The following is a 19,450-nucleotide window of genomic DNA, read 5'->3' on the forward strand; positions in this document are numbered from 1 at the left end:
AGTGGGTTTTGCTCATTAAACCGCGTCATGCGGGTAATGTAGGTAGATTGTAATTTGTAATTGCTTCTTGCAGCTTTGTGGTTCCATGGCGACCCAAGAAAAAATAGGCGCCAGTTCCGCCGAGTGTAGACGAAGGCAGGATAATTCTGAGTAGTAAGTAGTAAATGAAAGTAGGGCAACCGTAATTAAACGTACAACGAATTACCGCAAGAATACTAGCGTAATACCCGCTCTTGGCGCGACAAGGGCCCAGCATCAGATAAGCCAGCGCCCAGACAACATGATAAGATTGGAGGCAGAAGACAACATCTGCTCGCTTGCAAATGGCGAGAAGAAAAAAATCTGTCCGACTGCCATCTTTAAGCCTGGTCCTTGTCGGAGATATTATAGCCAAGCCCTGCCAAGTCGGCGTTCTCTACCTGAACTGGGGATCAAGCTATTGTGGGACTGTATGCTGGGTGGGACTCCGAGAAATCTACCAGTTCGGGCGATAGTGGGAAACCGTTCCTCACGTACAGCCCAGTATTCGGTAGTACTAGTCGATATCAGATGGGCTATCTGATTCGTCTCAGGCCTCGCATTCGTGGATGCCTCCTCCTCATTTTACCTTCATCCGGCGGCCCGACTGATTGATAAGTGGGATGATCTAGTCATAATTTATCTTCTATTTCACTTTTCTCTCTCGTACTCCACTTCCGCGAGGGCCTGCATCTCCCACGGGCTCCAACCCATGGTATATAGAACCCCAACGTAGAACCTCCCCCCCCTCCTCCCTGATTCTCTTTCCTTCCCTGTCCGAGTGAATCCTCCTTCCCTCTCGTCCTTCATCGTCCGCCCCCTCATCCCGGACAGGACAGACAAAGATGGCTTTCCCCAGCCGTCTCCTCCCTTGGCTCGCAGCCATCTTCTTCTTCATCGCCCAATGCCAGGCCAAAACCGTGACCTATGACTGGAACGTCACTTGGGTGACCGCCAATCCAGATGGCCTGGCCGAGCGTCAAATTGTCGGCATCAACAATCAATGGCCCCTGCCCATCATCGAAGTCGACAAGGGCGACCGCCTCGTGGTAAACATGTACAACGGACTTGGTGACAAGAGCGCCTCGATCCACTTCCACGGCATGTATCAAACCAACACAACGGACATGGACGGCCCATCCATGGTGACCCAATGTCCCGTTCCGCCGGGCAGCTCCATCACGTACAACTTCACCGTTAACCAGAACGGCACGTACTGGTACCACTGCCACACGGACTACTGCTACCCTGACGGCTATCGCCAGGCCTTTATCGTGCATGACAACTCCTCCTACTTCGCCGACAAGTATGACGAGGACCTCACCATCACCATGACAGACTGGTATCATGAACTGACTGAGACCATCGCCCCGACCTTCATCACCGTCGACAACCCCACTGGCGCTGAGCCCATCCCGGATTCCTTCCTCTTCAACGACACTCTCAACACCAAGATCCCCGTCGAAGCAGGCAAAACTTATCTCTTCCGTCTCATCAACATCGGCGCCTTCGTCGCCCAATACTTCTACATAGAAGACCACACCATGCGCATCGTCGAAATCGACGGCATCTACACGGATGAGGCGGAAGCAGATATCCTCTACATCTCCGCCGCGCAGCGCTACACCGTCCTGGTGACGATGAAAAACTCCACGGAGAAAAACTATCCTATCGTCATGGTCGCCGACTCCGCCCTGCTCGACACCATCCCCTCAGACCTGCAACTCAACCAGACCAACTGGCTCGAGTACAACTCCAGCGCTGCGTTCGAGCAAGCGGTAATGACCGTCTCCGACCCCGCAGACCTCAATCCCTACGACGACATGTCCCTCGTCCCTAATGACAGAATGCCCCTCCTCGAGTCCCCAGACCTCTCGCTCGAACTCACTGTCACTATGCAAGTCCTCGACGACGGCGCCGACTACGCCTTCCTCAACGACATCTCCTACACCGCTCCCAAAGTCCCCGCCCTCTACACCGTCATGTCCGCGGGAGACCAAGCCACAGATGCGACAGTGTACGGCGACTACACGCACTCGGTCGTGCTAGAGGAGAACCAAATCGTGGAAATCATCCTCAACAACGGGGATACGGGAACTCACCCGTTCCATCTTCACGGCCATGCCTTCCAGATGATTGATCGGTACCCGCCGTATGGGCCTCATTTCTATGACTATGCAGATGGTGATCCAATCACGTACAATGCTTCTAACCACACTGCGTTCCCGGAGTACCCGCCCCGGAGAGATACCTTTGTGCTTCCGCCGCAGGGATACTTCGTTGTGCGCTTCAAAGCCGATAACCCCGGTGTGTGGTTCTTCCATTGCCATATTGATTGGCACTTGGCGCAGGGTTTGGCTATGGTGTTTATTGAGGCGCCGAAGGCGATTCAGAGTAGGGTTACTATCCCTCAGCAGCATTATGATGTTTGTGAGGCTGCGGGTGTCCCTACGGCGGGTAATGCGGCCGCTAATACCGAGGACTATACCGATCTTACCGGCCAGAATAAGCAGGTTGCGTGGTTGCCTGCCGGTTTCACGGCTAGGGGTATTGTGGCGTTGGTGTTCTCGTGTGTGAGTGCGTTCCTGGGTATGGGTATGATTGCGTTCTATGGATTGTCGGATATTAAGAAGGGTGGGGGACAGGTGCAGACTAGGAGGGAGGAGGTGAGAGAGCATGAGGATTAGTTGTCCTTTTTGTTTAGATAAGGGGGTTTGAAGAAAGATGCTCTGGTTTGCATCAGATACCCGATGAATTAGATAGGACTAAAAAGTATGTAATTTATTTCAAAGTTTATGGATTCTTGCTACTAGCTTGCTTGCTTCGTCTCGTATATTCGGTGTGCATCATCGTAAATTCATAAACCCCAAGATGACTTGCATAGTATATGCGCCATTTGCTGACCGTGATACCAATGCTGGACCTGCGGAGCGAAGTCCCCGATGAGTACTGGAACAGATTTGCCCTTTGCCCTGAAGAGATTGAAGGAGTTGATAAGCTTTGATTTCCACTTTAAGGCTTGGAAGTTGCTCGTTGGTGGTGGCCTTCAGTAGGAAGCCAGTCCTACAGAATATGTGTAGCTGTTCGAAGCCATTTTCTCGATCCTGTGACAAATGGACAGATAAGAGATGCGTTAGTTCATGGATATCGAGGCTGTGGAGTTGATATCCGTATTATTTGGCGTTCGGAAATAGAGGATTTAGAGGGCCTCTTCTGGCCAAGCCACTTGTGCATTTCATTGTACAATATTGAATTCATAATGGAAAAGAAGGGAGTTCCTCAATGGATTTCCAAGATGGTGGGTTGTATTCTGACGGTAGTTTTATGCGGACCGATTCCGGTATGTGTCCTAAGGGATCAGGGTAGTCAATTTCCCATTCGTCCAGTTGCTCAGCTGCATCGTACCATGACTGAGGTGGTGGACTAGCTTGCATGGTGTTCAGGGTCAAGGCGAGAACATGAGCAACTGCTGTGCGTTGGAGCCGAAACTCATCTCCATCAGTGACGTCTAAATTGGGGATAAGCAGATAGTATTGCACCACTGACGGGTCTTCTGTGATATGAAGACAGATGAAGGCCTCCCCGGTGTAGATATAGCCATATTGAACTCCAATATTGACCATATTGGAGAATAACTGCGTGATTACTGCTGCCACAACCCAGGTTGCATGCTTGTCGAAGCTACCACCATTATTGTCAATGAAGTCATCATCCAGATTCATCACATGAAGGCCAGCAATAATCTCAGACATTGATAGCACGTGCGGGGTTTGGTACTCAACAGCATACAGAGGGACTTCTTGCTCATCCGACTCTACATGGATGTAAAACGCATTATTATTGTTGTCCTCATGTTCAGACCTAACATATCCGTGAATGTTGAAACGCTGACGCAGTCTCTCGTTGTTGTTCATCTCAACAAGAATGGATTGTACATGATTATCCACGGTCTCACGTTGGAAGGATTGAAGATGAGATTCGGATGCTATAGGTCGGGTAGCACCATTTCCAATGAACTCAAATTGATTCTTGGACGCGAAAGCGCGATGTGTGGAGAATTCTGGATCTTCATCATCGATAGCCTTCCAAATGGCCTGCTGGAAAGCGGGAAAAGCTCCCCAGGGTATTATGCGCTTGGGACGTAATCTACCGAAAGGATCGATTGAACCATGATATGTTTTTGACATGTTCGTTTGGAAACTGATAGCAAGAGAAAGCTTATGACACTCTTCGAGAAAAGCAAAGAGGCTGCTTGATTCAACTTGCTGTCGTGCCTGTTTGATTAACAGCTGTAGTTGCTTGGTCTTGAGCTTTAATTGCTTGGTTTCTAGCACTAGCTGTTGGTGTCTCGATTTTGCCCGCTTGACTCCAAGCTTTGCCTGTGCAGCCCGCTGCTTTGCTTGTCTGACTTCCTGTCTGGCCTCCTCAACTTGCTCCGCATGTTTGACGTCCAGCTCTGCCTTTGTTGCCTGTTGCTCCGCGTGACGGAGATCTTCCAGTACGAAGTCGAGTTCTATTTCCATTGTGGCAGCAAGAGAGATGGTGTTTCGAGTAGTATTTGTCAGGACATCAAGAGGCGTACGTTTTCTCGTATCTGTAGAGATCAGGTAGCAGGCAAAGACTCTAGTGAGGTTTCTGCCTACAGTGAATGCTGCAGCAGGATCTTTTCTGGAGCTCAGAAGGCTCGCAGTGGTCCTGACTAACGCAAGTGATTGAGCATCTTGCATAAATGATTTCCTCCGATTATTGATGACTGTAGAGGGAGAGAACAACCAGCCTGATGGTCAGTCAGACTGACATATGAAGTAGATTTTGTTTACGACTTTTCTTCTGCTTACCGTCTTCCTTCAAGTCCAACCATTGATGCTCTGTTTCGCAGTCAAGTGTAGCTTCGTGCAGCCTCCCATTCAGGTTGATGTGAGTGGAAAAGAGTAGTAGCAAATATGGATTTCGTCATACTAGGTTACCATGATTGTTTGACTGTCGCGTGATCTTGTAGATGGAAATCACTTTACTCAGTATTTCCAGTTGCCAGAACAAGAGGCTACAAATTACTCCGCTACGATCACGCCATCAAAGACGGACTGCTGCCTACGGAAAGCCATACCAGGTCTACAGTCAGCACCGCAACATAAGGAATATCTTCTTATATAGAGTGTAGTGATGAGAAGAGAGTCCAGAACCATCGGACGACCGGCCTCCCCTTATCTTCATCTATTCCTCATGCCCCATTCACGCCAGCACCTTTCTATAAACCGAACCACATTTTCCCCCTTTTCCTTGCCTCCCCCCTCTTTATCGTTTTCCGAAACAAGCCTGCCGGGTCTGTCTGCCCATTGCATGCAGAGATACGAGACCCACGAAATTGAGCACGATCGAGATATTTGAGAAAAAGGAAGCGAGACATATAAAGCACAGAGAGGGCAAGGAAAAGAGACAGCGACGCCAAGCGGAGAATATTATCAAGAACGAGAAGTAGTAGTTTAGTAGTAAGAAGCAATAACACACACAGGTTAAGTGTAAGGGAATAAAAGCAAGTAGATAAAGCCAAAAAGGAAACGGAAACGAAAGAGGAAGAGAGAGAGCGGCTACTCTTCGGGTATATCAGAGAAGAGACCTATTCGCAGACGGTGCGACTATCACAGCAGTTAGCATTCATGACTCACCCCACCACAGAAGGCAAGGATAATACATACAAACGGCAATTTCGGGATGACAACTCCCAGGGTTGCAAGGAAATTGATGGTGAAATACGTCAAGTCGTAGTGGGTATAATGTGTGCTAAGCAGGAAGAGACAAATGGGCACGCAGAGGAGGAACTTCTTTGTGGGCGTATACTGATCTCCATTGTCGATCTGCTCCCACATGTTGAGGTTGTCGTACGCGCCGGCGTTGAATTCAAAAGGGATGCCCCGCACCCAGTGGAACATGAGGAAAGAACCGAACATGTAGCTGATGTTGGTGAGTGTCCATGAAGTCTCCTGCGAGACACCGGGAATGATGTCGAACAAGATCTTGAGGGCGATGATGAGAACGAAGTGGATGGTCCAGGCTCCTAAATGGTAGTACAACGTGGTCAGCCACTGGGGGTGTCATGGATGTCATGGGGACATATGTTGGTTACAAGTCCCCCGCCGGAACATGAACCCCTCCTTCTGCAGCGACGGAGTGGTGATGATGGGGGGGGGGGGGGAAATGGAGGAGATGGAGGTGGCCACTACTCACCCTTGGCGTTGACCCAGTTCGCATTCAAATTGGGCAGAGCAGCCTGGTCGCTGGTGTGCTCAATGGATTCGGGGGGCTCTTGGTAGATGATACTACTCGACCGTCTCCTCCGTCCAGCCTTGCCCTGGGCCATATTGGTGTCCGGGGTCAACCGGCGCGACGCAGCGTCGACGTCCGGGGGGAAGGAGATGGCACGGGGAACGATTAGGGAAGACACTTTGGCGGTATTGATCGAAGATCGAGCGAAGAGAGAGGAGAAATCGAGTGACAGGAATGAAAAGGAAATAGTCGTGAGAGAATGGCAGAGTGGTAAAAGAGGACGCCGCGGGCGAGAGAACGAGAGAGCAAGCTGGCTGAATACCGAGAGACTGAGTGACTTCGACCGGGAGGCGATCTTGAAGACGATCGGCGGCGGTGTTGGTCACGGGAGCAGGTCTCCGTATTACCGGGACAGGGGGTAAGTTACCGCCGGGCCAAAGAATGAAGTTGGACACTTGAGATAAGTGTTCAAGGGAAAAATGTTCACGAAAAGCGAGTGGATGCCTTGCAGGTTGAGAGAGGGAAAAAAAATCTCAATCGAAGGCCAATGGAGAAGAAGAAGTAGAAAAGAAAAAAAAGTAAAAAGGGAAAAAAGAAGCCAGCAGTCCGACATCCCGAGGGGCAACCGAGCAGATCCTCAACCTCAAACTAATTGTCGGCATGGCTAAGAATAGCCGGGACGCTTGCTGCATCCCATCGTTCTAGATAGAGTCTAGACCACACCATCGCTGCACCAACCAAATGCCATTCCTGTCTGGGTTGATTCGAGGCTTTAATTAACGATTATTGCTATCTATGCTATCTTCAAAGTATCAAGGGATCTCTCCTATTCCGTATCCTTTTTGGTCTGGTTATCGCGAGCATATGAAATCTAACTGGGAGTGTCTGACTCAGGATGAGACTGAAGTGGATAAACGTAATCTATGTGCCTCTGGCTGTGAGCATTTAATAAGGAAAATACTGTGTTAAGTACCTGTTGGGGGCTTCTAGTACATAGACTCGTCCAGTGTCCACATAAATTAGCTGCAGTGACCATATAGTGCTGAAGAACAGCTTCAGAGGCGTGTAGTAAATATCCCAGCTTGAATGGTTGAATACTCCGTCCTGCTACCATCCAATAAAAAACTAACCTTATGAATCGTCCACGCCCTGACTATCACTCATAAAATATCCCGAGCCCGCTAATCCCGGAGCAAATAAGCAATTGGATCTCATGGAATCTGAGAAAGCCGCGAACACCGGATCGTTTTACACTAATCACATGGCATTTTGTCGCTTTAATCCAGGGTTTCCCTAGAAAATGCCAATACCGGATCCCCTAAGATCCTCTTGGTGATCATATCTGAGTGACCGACACATTTCGAGGATTCCTGATACGCTGTCTCTCGTTGAGGGGGCCCATATGGGTTGGATACATCCAGCACTGCCATCTTTTACTCGCGTGTTGACGAAAGATCAACAATCAGCAATTTGTAGGAGAGGAATAGGCCGGCCCCCGTCTCCCATATCGAAATGTCTCAAGAAAGCACAATATGTACCAATTCCAGATACTACGGCTCATTGCATCTATTCCCCTCCAAGACTCTCCACCATCACTCGTACCAGACCGCCATCTGCTCAAACAGTGAATGTCTGAAGCAATAACGATGATGTGATGCTGATACTCGTTCGTGACGATACAGTACCTGCACATGGCACAAGTGGCTCCTGCCGCCCGCCGTAAAATTCTCTCCGCGAAATCTGAAGGAAATCCGATGAAACTTGCAGCAGCAGCTCTTCAAACACCTCAACCTCCTACTGCCTCCCCGTTTATTCCGTCTTCTCTCAGGATGCCTGATTCTCCATCCGACGACAACGATTCCAGAACCGCCGCAGTCGGCCCCCGCGCTCAGACAAACGGCTCCCGCCACTCCTCGCGTCAGAGCTCCCACGATCCCAACCCGAACCCGCGGAAAAGGCAACGCCGCAGTCGGTCCGCCGACGTACGCAATGTCCGCGACTTCGTCCCCCAAGGCGCTACCTTCAGTGAAGCGGGACTTGATGTCGATGTAGATGCTACTTCATCTTCCGGTTCCGACAGTGACGACGGGTCCTCCGAAGGTGGTGATGCGCAGGCCGAGTCCGCGCCCGCGCCGCCGGCGAGCTGGAATAAAGGCAGCAAGAGTGCGATTCGGACATCGCTTCGCAGTCGCGCGAAGCCAGAGGAGAGCAAGCCCGCGTCACAGTTCGACACTGTCAATGATAAGTTCTGGCGCAGTCGCAGTGAATCCGTCTCGTCCCATGGCGATCACGAGACGGAAGCATCAAAACCCGCCCAAGTCGATGGCATAGAGGAGGGCGAAGTGAATGAGGAGGAAGCTTCGGACGAGTCCAGCCAGATGCAGCTCTCCGGCGACTCAGATGACTCAGAGTCTCTGGGTTCGGAAGCAGATGACTCGATCTTGTTGAATATTGGGTCCCGGAACGGTCAAAATCTCGGTCAGGACCAGGATGGCTTAATCACCCCGGACGGCGACGACGACTACGACCCCGAGGCATTACCAGTCTCTAACGGCACGAAAACCAACGGACAAACCTCCACAGACCAATCTAAAGAGGACGCACTCCTCCGCTTCTCGAAAAAGTACCCGACTGCCCCTTCTACCCTCGCCGACCTCGACCGCGAAGACATGGACATCCAAGCGAAATACCGCTTCTACGACCGCGACGTTAACGCCATCGACCTACAACTCCCCATCGCCTGCACAGAATGTCTACTCGAGGGACACCTCGCAGAAGTCTGCCCGTCCCGAGAGGTACGCCCACCCCTCCCTCTCCCTCTTCCCCATCATCATCATCACCAACTAACCAACCATTCTAGTGCATACACTGCGGCTCCTGGAACCAGCACCAAAGCAGCTTCTGCCCGACCTGGCGCCGTTGCCAACGCTGTCGCGCGCGCGGCCACGACGAAGACAACTGCCCATCCGCACTGAAAGGCTCCGCCAGCGAATTCCCGTGCGAACTATGCGGCTCGACCACGCATATCGAAGAAGACTGCGACCTGATGTGGAAGCTCACTACTACCCGCCCGGACTCCGAACCCGTCCTCGTCTCCCTCTCCTGCGCCCACTGCACCAGCAACCGCCACCTCATTGGCGACTGTCCGTCCCTCTCATCCACCCGAACCCTGCTCTCCTCTTCCTGGACCGTCCGCGGCATCGACCCCAACATGATCACCAACATCAACTCCGTCGTGAACCACCGACGTAACAACAACAATAACAACAATAGCAATAGCAATAACAGAGGAGGCCTCAAGATCCGCGGCCGCGCCGACCACCGCCCGCCTTCTTCCGACAGCGACGACATGATGGCTCATCGGCGTCCGCCTGTCCATCGCGGCGGCGGCGGTAGCAACCGTGGCAACATTCGCATTGGAAGCGGCATCGGCAGAGGGAATAAGAATATTTCGAGTAATGGGTATCGCGATAGATCTGATTTCGGCCCGTCGAGGCAGCGGTCGATGTCGCCGAATCCTCGTCCGACGCGCGGGAGAGGTGGGAAGGATAGTTGGCAAGGGGGTGGTGGACGGGGGAAGTCGTCGGGTGGTGGTGGTGGTGGTAGCCGGCCTCCGTCTAGAGGTGGGAATACGGGTCGTGGGGGTGGACGTGGTGGGAAGAGAGGTGGTGGTGGGGATGCGTATCGACCGTTGCCGAGTGCGGCGAAGAAGGCGTGGGATAAGTATCGGTTGTGATGGTATGGGATTTTATCGTTATAAACAGGTCGTTGTATTGGCGTTTCCTGTGTGTGTGTACATATACCCCGAGGGTGGAACGATTGATGTTGTATGTTCTAAAAGTTGTTTGTGTTAGACGTAGCTCATAGCTTGGAGCTATGGTATGTACAGATGATATAGATGTCCAACATGATGTACAGGATGACTCTATACGCCATTCTCCATGGCATTATCCGTAGACGTAGGCACCTTCTCACCCCCGCGATGTCCCACGAACCCTTCGTCTAAGATGCGAATCAACTCATCTAGCCTCTCGATACAGAGATCCGTATGCGCGTGGTCTTTAAGATGTCCGTTATGGTCGTTGAGCAAGAGCACTGTCGCCGCACCGGCGGTATGTCCAGCCGTCATGTCGTCGAGACTATCACCAACCTGTACACGGAATAACAATGATTAGTCCACCACTTTCTCCCTAGAGAACCGAATAAGTAAATGGATTTAGAATAGAACATACCATAATCAACCCCCCGGCCATCCCCCCCTCATCCTGCACCCCCCACTCCCTCGCAATATGCAATATCCCTGCTGGATCCGGCTTGGGCAACAACCCCGGTGTTTCACGCGTCACTATAGGGAGGAAGACATGTGCAGGGAGATGGTTGTTGAGGAGGTTGAGGACGGGTGCTCTACACCACACCTACATTAGTATCTTTGCCTTCTTATACTGTACTTCGAACAGAAACTGGGAAAAGGGGAAGAGGGCTTACTCAAAATTCCTCGTACACAAAGCTCTCTTGACCCCCCTCTCCTCCAAGAAATCCATCAACTCCACTAAGCCCGGTTGAGGCTGCTGTGATTCCATGGCGGTGCGCTCAATGGCTTTGATTTTGTTTGTGGCTTCGAGACGCGATTCGGGGGTCGGGAGGCGGCTGATGTGGTGCAGGATGTCGACTTTGGGGGAGATGTTGAGGGCTTGTCTGTATCATTCATTTTTTAGTTTTGGTTATATTGAGGGGGCGGGAGTGGGGGAAGTACCGCATTTCGGAGAACATGTGGTTTTGAGGAAGACTGAATGTGGTAACATCTTTAGTTAGTAGTATAATTGGTAGCTGAAGAAGGTATAGGTATTACCATAGTGTGCCGTCGACGTCAAAGACGATTCCGCGGAGTGGGGGTGCAGAGGAAGAAGAGGAAGAAGAGGGGAGGAGAGGGGCAAATCGCCGTTGGCGGAGAGTATAATTGTTCAGGGAGGCCATGAGAGAGCGAGATATGCGTAGGGCTGGATTAGAGATGGACATTGACTGGATTCAAGGCAAGGAGGGAGGAAACAGAGAAGGAAAGAAAGAGAGAGGAATGCAGAGTGGAGAAGTGACGTTGAAGAAGTGGGTGATGGGCTGATAAGATGGAGTGGAGACTGGCATGCGGAGTTGCGTTCCTTAGTTTCGGTTCTATACTTCAGGCTACTATAAACTCTCCATCTCGATATTGCAATACTTCTAAACAGAGTATATCTGCACCATTTGCATGAAAGATGATGTCTACAAAGAAGAGAAAAGGTTTGACAGTTGCACCTTCCTCTGCACCATCAGCTTCAACCATTTCCACACTCATATCTCCGAGTCTGACACCTCACAATGATCTATCTCTGCTTCTCCCCTGCAGTCCTCATCCTGTTTTCACCCTGCATCCAGTATAAATCCTCCTGCCGGCCACCATGTCAGCCAAGAAGCATCATCCAGCTTCTCGCGATCCTATCCTCGATGCCATCAATATCCGCACCGTCCTCGCCCTCCTCGGGACCCTTCTCACCATCAAGCTCCTGAACCTGCTGGCGCGCCTCACGGGGGTGCGACGCACATCGCCCCGATATCCCTACAGCTACGTCGGTCAAGCCATCAGTCGCAAAGAGCAACATATCATTCAGGTTCTCTTAGAGATCATCCCCGAGAGCGCCTCAGTGAATACCAGTCTGCCTTCCAACACAGGCTTCTCCAGCGCGGATGATAGACCCACCACCGCCGACAGCGTCCCCTCCTCCAGCTTGGTCATCCCCCTCATGCCGGTGCCTTCGCGGGTCGTTCAGCTTTCTCACAGCGCGCCTACCCGGAGCTTGGAGCTCGCTATTGCCGACAGAGATCGGGGGCTTGACGACCATACTAGCACGCGCGCGAGCGTGCACTTCCTAGGCCACCAGCCGCTGGCGAGTGACTCGGTTTACTCATCAATTGTCCGGAGGAGTCTGTCGCTTAGCGATCCGAATTCCAACTGTTCGAGTCCGCATCAGAGTATGCTTCCCGGGGTGCGATTCTCGGGGTTCATGTCGGATAGGTTGCGGTTCAGTATTCTGAGTCGGCCGTGGTCAATGGATAGTGTGTTGGCGGATGAGTCGCAGCCTGAGCAGGTCACGCTGGATATGGCACAGCTGCAGCAGACGCGTACGGCAGACAGCTATCCGGGGCCGTTTCCGATTAGTGATGGATTAGAGCCGAGCTCTCTGGCGACGGCGCAGTGTGCCAACAATGGGGCCAGTGAGCCCACGGCGGTGCGGACCTCGGTGAGGCCGTTTACCGATGTGTAGGCAGAGTTGGAGTTGGAAGGAGATGCAAGATGTACGTTATTCCTCAATGGAGCTATCTGGAGCGGAAGATGCCGGTGCAGATGCAGATGCGCCAATAAAGACCATGCAGTATGTACTGTGTGATGCAAGTATGTAATCGAATCCAGTTCAATCATGCACAATCCTCCTCATGGATCGCATGATCCAAATACCCCATAGCCCGAACAAAGATCTTCGCACTATCCAACACACGCTTCTTACAATTCCCCACCGTATCCATCCCCATGAACGCCCCATACGCCCGATCAAACTCGGTATGCTTAATCGCCTTCCAGATGCCATGTACCTCATCCGGCGGCAGGGGAATCTATCCCAAAATCAGCAACCCTGTCCCTCATCCCAAACCCATAGAAAAAAAGAAAGAGAGAGAAATACTCACCATATTCGGATAACTCCACATAAACGTATACGACGCCGTCCCCTCCCGTCTCCCTCTACTCCCATAATCCCCGACCCCACTGGGAATCGTCCCAATCGTATCAGCCAGAAACATCACCCCCTCATCTTTCCACCAAAGCACCGAACTCCCCGGGAAATGGCCCCCTGTTTTGACACCTATGACCCCACTGCCGGGAAGTACCTCTACCTCCTTACCTTCCCAGAAGATTTGCTTACCACCACTACCACCACCACCCTGTACAGAGGAATCCTGGGGTGATAGCCGCATAACCCACTCCCTATCTTCGACAGACAGATAAACCGGACAGTTGAACACCTCGGCCCAGACTAAATGCGTGGCGTAGTAATGCGGATGGGAGATGATGATTGCGGAGATACCGCCCAGGGCTTTGATTTGGGTGATGGTGTCGTCGTCGAGATAGGGGATGCAGTCCCAGAGGATGTTGCCGTGGGGAGTGAGGAGGAGGAAGGCGCGTTGGCCGATGCAGTGTTTGGGGGTGGTGTGGAGGGTGTAGATCTTGGTGTTGGTGTTGTTGTTGCTCAGTGGGGCGAGGATGTTCTTCAGTGGTGGTTCGTGGGTGGGGGCGCGGAGGGCGCGGAGGGTTGTGTAGTCTTGTCTGTATTCATTCTATATTAGTATGTTGTAGATGGTGGTGGTGGTGGTGGTGAGTATAGATGTATGTAGGGAGAGAGTGGGGGTGTATATTGAAGGATGGGGGGTGGGGGCGATGAATACCCAGATGGAGGGAGGTATTGACGGGGATCATCACAGATGGGACATGGAGTTGGCGGCGTGGGAGTTGAGAACTGGGTGCCGCAGGTGGTGCAGATGGGGAGGTCGAGGGGGTCAATATCCTTATCACTAGTCATGGTGGAAGCACTAATAATCTTCTTCTGTGGTTATTTGGCAAATGTTCGAGATACAGTGTAGAGATACTAGTCAACTGGGAGATCTTTTCTGCTTAAATGGGAATCAAACATCAGCTGTTCTCCGCATTGACCCCGCATGTACTGGAGCCATGGATCGCCGAGCTGAACCTCAGCTGAGCTGCAGCTGGACTGCACCTGAACTGATAAGCTGCAAAACCAGGGCTCTGCTTAGGCACAATGATGTCAAGACTATCGGTATCTTAGAAAAGGTGGAAACTTTTGTATTCCAATCCATCGCATGGCATACAGCCCATCCATTATGCACTAATCGAGAAAAATATGCTGCAAGAAGGGAATCATATAGCACAGAAATGCAAAAAGAATCGGTACACAAGTAGCAATACTAGTCGACACATTCCCCCCTTCCCTCCCTTTCCGTCCATACAACCATCCATTTCATGCATGCTGGTTATCGCTGCGCGGGTCATAAGTCGTGAACATAACAAATCGTATAACAGGTTCAAGTCGAAGAAACATCACGGGAGGAGAAAAAAGAGTAACAAAATAATATGGGGTATCAAACGTCTGTCGCGTCAATAGTCAAGGTCATCATCCACCTGCTCCGGACTGGCGCGATACTGGCTTCGCTGCCGCCGCGCAGGGCTGAACTGGCTGCCCGACGTTAGGGGACGAGGCCCCGTGGGTTTCCGGGGAGGCGGCGTGCTACGGGGAGAGCGCATGATCGAACTCTACAGAGATATGGTCAGCATCATGCGAATAAAACGTCCCTTCCGGGTATGGACACTAACCCGCGAAGCAACTCGTTCCATGTACGATCGCTCATCGTCTTCCTTGACTTTGGGCGGCCGCTCCGGGATCAGTGGTCCCTCATCCTTGATCTTAGGTGGACGAGGAGGCCCCGTGCGCCGCGAGCTCGCTTCCGAGTAGCCCGCGTCCGAGATGGGTGAAAGACGACTGGCGCCGCTGTAGCGCGGGTTGGCGTTCACGCCGGACAAGCTGGGGTTGGATCCCCACTGGTCCGAAGGGGCGCCCGCTGGCACGCCATAGACTTGAGCTTGCGTCTCCAGCTGGTTTTGGTATCGCCCAGACGGGCCCTGGCGAGGCTGGGGATGGTGAAGATCGAGACTGCCCCGGTGAGCCCGGTACTTCGGCGCTTCCGATGCTTGCCCCGACGCTTGAGACGGAACCAGAGGGGACGGCGGTCGGTTCTCCTGCTGCGGGTCCTCCAGAGTGTACGTCGAGCGCAATCGGTCTTCGCCCTGAGGATCATAGTAGTCCGGTTTATATGGTCCTGGTGCAGCCTCGGATCCAGAGCGCGAGGTATCGAAAGACGCTCGCTCCTTGCTGCGGCCAGGTTGGATGCTGTTGCGGATGTTGTCTCCCATCGAAGACGCCGTGGTCTTGGACCAACGAGAGATCTTCGGGAAGAATGAAGAGCTGCTCGATTTGTGCTTCTTAGCCTTCTCCGTCGTCTTCGGCGTCGCCTCATTACTGAGGGCACCCGAAGCCATCGGCTCACGAGGAGGTGTAGACACGGGAGCGGAGCCAGCCCGGACCTGGCGGTTGTTGGCCGGCTCCTGCGAAGGCATGGTTGGACTCATGAACTCCGCCTGCTCATCTACGTCTTCATCCAGTTCGGGCACCGTACTGACACGGTTTTCCATGCCCCTCCGCAGTCCATTCCCAACGAGTGGTTCCAGAACAGGCTGAGAAGAGGTGGAAAGGTACTCCGACTGGTTTCCGGGCGATGAAGTTCCAGCATGGCCCTCCGGCTCATAGCCCTCAGGATCCACACTGGCGGCCCGGTTGCCTCCCCGCACGAACCGGTCATCCTGGCCGTAGCGTAGAGCTTCGACTTCATCCAGGAGCTGTTCCAACATATCCTCGATTCGAGTGAGGTCATTGGAGTTCTTGAGGCTCAGGCCTTTGAGTGCTCGCTTGAAAATATTCTTTCGCTTCGACCGCAGGTCATCCCCGTCGTCAATAGGCACCTGGCGAGCGCTACGCGTGCTGGCCGGCTGGGGGCGTGGCCCACCAAGAGCTCGATAGGTCCGCTCGTGCTGCCGGTCACTGGCTTCCTGAGCATCCCGTCTTGCAGGGCAATGAACTTCTTCATCTCCTCGAATGAGTTGCGCATTTCCGCGGCGCTTCGAACAAGAGTCACGAGAATTTCCGTGTCCCTGGCATTCCGTTGGGCATCGCGAACTGTGAGCTGTTCATATAAGTCAGCAGTGGTACCTTCAAGCAAGAGGACACTAGTACTCACATGGTCCATGAGTGCAACAATGTCCTTGGACTGAATCCGGTCAATCCCTTTCCCAGTTGCACTGTCATACAGAGGTGAGCCAACTCCTTGAGAGTAGCCACTCAATTGCCGCTGGTGACCAGGCATAAAGTGGTCTTCCCCTCCGAGGGGACTGTCAAACAGACCCATTCCATTTGTATCGATTCCAGCAATACCCTTGCTTAGTGGCTCAGGGGTCTCAACACTCGGGGAGCGAGGGTTCGCGGCGGAGACATAACCTTCGTCTTTGGCACCAAGCGGGGTGCCGAGCATCTGGCCTCCGTGGTACTGCTGATCATAGTAGTCGTTCGCACCGTAGTCGTCCTCCGGGTAGTAGTCCTGGCCATAGTGGGAGGGCTCAACTGACCCCAAACCCAAGCCAGCACCGGCGCCAGCTCCAGACTTATCAAAGAGGGGAGAAGGAGCGTCTTTGGAAGGGGTGCGGTTAAATGACCAGCTGTTTTCGTGGGCCGCGGGTCCTTGAATGATGGAAGGATTGGTATTGATTTCTGATTCTGAATCAGGGCTGCGGTCGTCTTCATGTGGCATTGGGCTGCTGTCGAGGTCGCCAGCAAACAAAGGAGCTGGTTCGTTCTGGTAGTGGTCGTCCAGCGACTGAGTGACGCTCTGGGGCGGCGACGTAGCACCCATGCGTCTAGGGAATGAGGTCGCGTCGGGGCTGGAAACATCCTCGCGCTGCTTTAGAGGGCTTCCTCGGCGAGATTCGTGCTCTGCCTGCTCATGCTGCTCCGACTGCTCCAGAGGCTCTGGCTCCCACTCTTCTTCCTCTTGCTCCGGAATACCAGCCATTGAACGATTCGGTCCGGACTGGCTGGACTTGGTATCCAGGATCGTAGGTTCGAGGACAGAGGCCACCGCCGATTCGACAGCCATCGGATGTACGAATTGGGGGTTGGCAGCAAGGCCTTCAGCTACCGGTCGGCCGTGATCTTCCTGGTCGTGGTGATCAAGCTCGCTGTCATCGGTGTACCCGGTCATGCGTTTACCCACGGTGCTCTGAGTCTCAGTCTCTGCTAGCGAATGCTGATCTTCATCATCGTCGGAACAGTCCTCCCAGTGTCTTTCCTCTCGGGGAGACGGCCGGGGGGTCTCCTCGTAGCCGAGCTCGGGGCCAGGTTCCTGTTGACGGCGTAGGGACTCCGTCTGGCTCGTGATGCTGAGGCCTTCTGGGCGGGTAGATCGTGCAAAATCCGTACTGGGCGCAGACGAAAGAGAGTCAATCGAGAGACGCGGCTCCAATTCTCGTTCATCTTCGGAGTAATCGTACCTATCATAATGGGTCAAGTCCTGCTTGACCGGAGATTGGCTCTCATTGCTGGCCACGCTCTGTATCGGACTAAGAGTGCGCCGACGGCTCGCCAGATCACTGTAGTCGAGGTCATGGTGTTCGGAGTGGGAGTCGAGCAGATTAGCGGCGGCGGCGGCGGCAATAGCGCCCGCGGCGGCATCCCCGACGGGCGACCGACTCGAGGGGCTATGCATCGACAAGTCGTGACTGGACAAGTTGCTGTGCTTGAGCTTCAACTCATGCCGCACGTCCAGAGGCGTCCTATTTGGCGTGCGAGGTGCCGGGGAGAGAGGTGCCGGGGAGAGAGACTGGAAAGGGGAGCCGCGGAACCCTTCATGGAACTTGGTGTCTCCGTACGAAGCTGCTGGTTCGGCGGTCTGCTCGGAGAGAAGGGAGGCTCTGGTGAGGTCGGATTCAATCGCACTGCGCAGTGGCATTGGGGCGACATTGTGCTTCTGGAAGACTAGTTCGGTCTCGTTAATACTGCCGGTGCGGCTTCGGGCCCCACTGCTCTTTCTTCTTCCCTCGCTTTTCCCGAGGCTGGACCGTGAGTCGTGGTGCTGAAGGGCTGCAGCGGTTAGGGCCGTCCCCACGAGTGCCGCCTTTTCTGCATCACGCAGTCCTTTGCTCTTTTGTCGACGGAGCTTTTCTTGCTCGGTCAACTCGGGCCGGTTAGCCCATCTGATGTAACCGAGATCCTGACTTCTTTCGCTTCTGCCAGGCTTCTTTCGCTGTCTTTGCTGGATCTCCGTTCTTTTTGGGACGGGACGGAGTCGCCGGACAGGACGATGCCTTCATCACGACTATCCTTATTCAGGACGACCTTGGGCTTCCGAACGTCAGGGGCACTTGCGTGTTTGGAGAGTCGTCTGCCGAGCTCGTCCCGAGAGGGCGTGCTGGCTGATGAATGTGAGGTGTTCATGTCGCGCTCAAACTTGGACGTGTTGGTGATGACTTTCTGGTCCTTCTTAAGTTCCTTCAGCTCAGGCAGGATGAGTCTTCGGATCGCGTCTTCAACCGTCTCAAGAAGCTTGGGGTTGTTGATCGATGACTTTGAGGTGCCGGATTTGAACGAGTATTGATCACCGGATCGGCGATGCGAGGACACAGCCGAGGCGCTGAGGAGGCTGGATTCTGGACTCATCATATCGTCGGGAAGAGCCCGACGTCGAGGAGACTTGGAGTCCATTTCTTGGAGATCGCTGCCGTCTTCGAACCTACTTCTTTCGGCGCGACGGCGTTGCCTAGAGACGTCACGAGGGTCGTTACTGAGCTTCTCTGCGACTCGATGAGCAATGCGTTCGGTGCTGAGACTGCGACTACGTTGTCGCCGGGGGGTTTTGAGGTACTCCTTGGATTCACGTTCCAAGCTCTGACTGCGTTTTCGACGAGGACCAGATGAGGGGGCTTCCAGCATGCTATCCGCCGGCATCGACGAGATGTCGGAGGTTGGGTGGAAGTACCTATCGCGCGACAGGGCGGAGAGCTCACTGCCTTGGTCGCGATTCATGAGCTCGATTTCTAAGGGAGAATGGCCGGGAGGCTGGTTCTCATCGGTGGCTGAATTGGAAGAACTGTCATCAACAGCCGACTCCTCCAGCGACTTGTGCTTGTGGGGCGAGCTGAGGGAGATGCGGCGGGAATAGACGGGTTTCCGATTGCCACTCGACTCGGTGATCTGGATGTGATCTTTCTGGTCCTTGAGCTTCCGCGCGGAGGAAGGGGTGACACGGACGCGGACACTGGGGCGGGAAGTGAGGGAGCCAGAACCCTTCCCGCCCTCGAAATACTCGATGAGCAGGGAGGTCTGGGAGTGCTGCGACGAGCGGGACAGTTTGGAGTCGTCCCCGCGGGAGCGATGTTTCCGACGAGTGGGGATGGTGACGGGGCTCCCGTCGTCAGGAATGGAGTATGAGGTCTTGTCTGTGCGGCGAGATATGTCAGTTGCCA

The 19,450-nt window shown here is 53.3% G+C and overlaps 8 protein-coding genes across 8 annotated transcripts; 3 read left to right on the forward strand and 5 right to left on the reverse strand.

Annotated features, from left to right (window-relative positions):
* Nucleotides 1-863: 863 nt before the first annotated feature.
* An01g08960 (uncharacterized protein) lies at nucleotides 864-2,705 on the forward strand (the record flags this gene model as incomplete). The annotated part of the gene is made up of 1 exon (XM_001389280.3): nucleotides 864-2,705. The coding sequence occupies one exon, from the start codon at nucleotides 864-866 to the stop codon at nucleotides 2,703-2,705; it is 1,842 nt and encodes a 613-aa protein (XP_001389317.1).
* Nucleotides 2,706-3,272: 567 nt separating this feature from the next.
* An01g08970 (uncharacterized protein) lies at nucleotides 3,273-4,879 on the reverse strand (the record flags this gene model as incomplete). The annotated part of the gene is made up of 3 exons (XM_059750243.1): nucleotides 3,273-4,612; nucleotides 4,723-4,811; nucleotides 4,857-4,879. The coding sequence occupies 3 exons, from the start codon at nucleotides 4,877-4,879 to the stop codon at nucleotides 3,273-3,275; spliced, it is 1,452 nt and encodes a 483-aa protein (XP_059599710.1).
* Nucleotides 4,880-5,606: 727 nt separating this feature from the next.
* On the reverse strand, nucleotides 5,607-6,376 carry An01g08980 (uncharacterized protein; the record flags this gene model as incomplete). The annotated part of the gene is made up of 3 exons (XM_001389282.3): nucleotides 5,607-5,654; nucleotides 5,715-6,073; nucleotides 6,244-6,376. The coding sequence occupies 3 exons, from the start codon at nucleotides 6,374-6,376 to the stop codon at nucleotides 5,607-5,609; spliced, it is 540 nt and encodes a 179-aa protein (XP_001389319.3).
* Nucleotides 6,377-7,684: 1,308 nt separating this feature from the next.
* Nucleotides 7,685-10,018, forward strand: An01g08990 (uncharacterized protein; the record flags this gene model as incomplete). Its single annotated transcript, XM_059750257.1, has 3 exons — nucleotides 7,685-7,912; nucleotides 7,965-9,077; nucleotides 9,143-10,018. 3 exons carry the CDS (start codon nucleotides 7,685-7,687, stop codon nucleotides 10,016-10,018), a joined length of 2,217 nt encoding a protein of 738 aa, XP_059599711.1.
* Nucleotides 10,019-10,207: 189 nt separating this feature from the next.
* On the reverse strand, nucleotides 10,208-11,040 carry An01g09000 (uncharacterized protein; the record flags this gene model as incomplete). The annotated part of the gene is made up of 4 exons (XM_001389284.3): nucleotides 10,208-10,432; nucleotides 10,515-10,686; nucleotides 10,768-10,977; nucleotides 11,036-11,040. The coding sequence occupies 4 exons, from the start codon at nucleotides 11,038-11,040 to the stop codon at nucleotides 10,208-10,210; spliced, it is 612 nt and encodes a 203-aa protein (XP_001389321.3).
* A 674-nt stretch (nucleotides 11,041-11,714) lies between these two features.
* Nucleotides 11,715-12,578, forward strand: An01g09010 (uncharacterized protein; the record flags this gene model as incomplete). Its single annotated transcript, XM_001389285.1, has 1 exon — nucleotides 11,715-12,578. One exon carries the CDS (start codon nucleotides 11,715-11,717, stop codon nucleotides 12,576-12,578), a length of 864 nt encoding a protein of 287 aa, XP_001389322.1.
* Nucleotides 12,579-12,729: 151 nt separating this feature from the next.
* On the reverse strand, nucleotides 12,730-13,886 carry An01g09020 (uncharacterized protein; the record flags this gene model as incomplete). The annotated part of the gene is made up of 3 exons (XM_059750278.1): nucleotides 12,730-12,924; nucleotides 12,997-13,633; nucleotides 13,753-13,886. The coding sequence occupies 3 exons, from the start codon at nucleotides 13,884-13,886 to the stop codon at nucleotides 12,730-12,732; spliced, it is 966 nt and encodes a 321-aa protein (XP_059599712.1).
* Nucleotides 13,887-14,479: 593 nt separating this feature from the next.
* On the reverse strand, nucleotides 14,480-19,448 carry An01g09030 (uncharacterized protein; the record flags this gene model as incomplete). The annotated part of the gene is made up of 4 exons (XM_059750286.1): nucleotides 14,480-14,635; nucleotides 14,696-16,119; nucleotides 16,146-18,246; nucleotides 18,339-19,448. Coding segments are annotated over 4 exons (4,791 nt in total), but the record flags the coding sequence as incomplete, so codon positions are not given.
* Between the last annotated feature and the right edge of the window lie 2 nt (nucleotides 19,449-19,450).

This window comes from Aspergillus niger, assembly GCF_000002855.4.
Source record: "Aspergillus niger supercontig An01".
NCBI lineage: Eukaryota > Fungi > Ascomycota > Eurotiomycetes > Eurotiales > Aspergillaceae > Aspergillus > Aspergillus niger.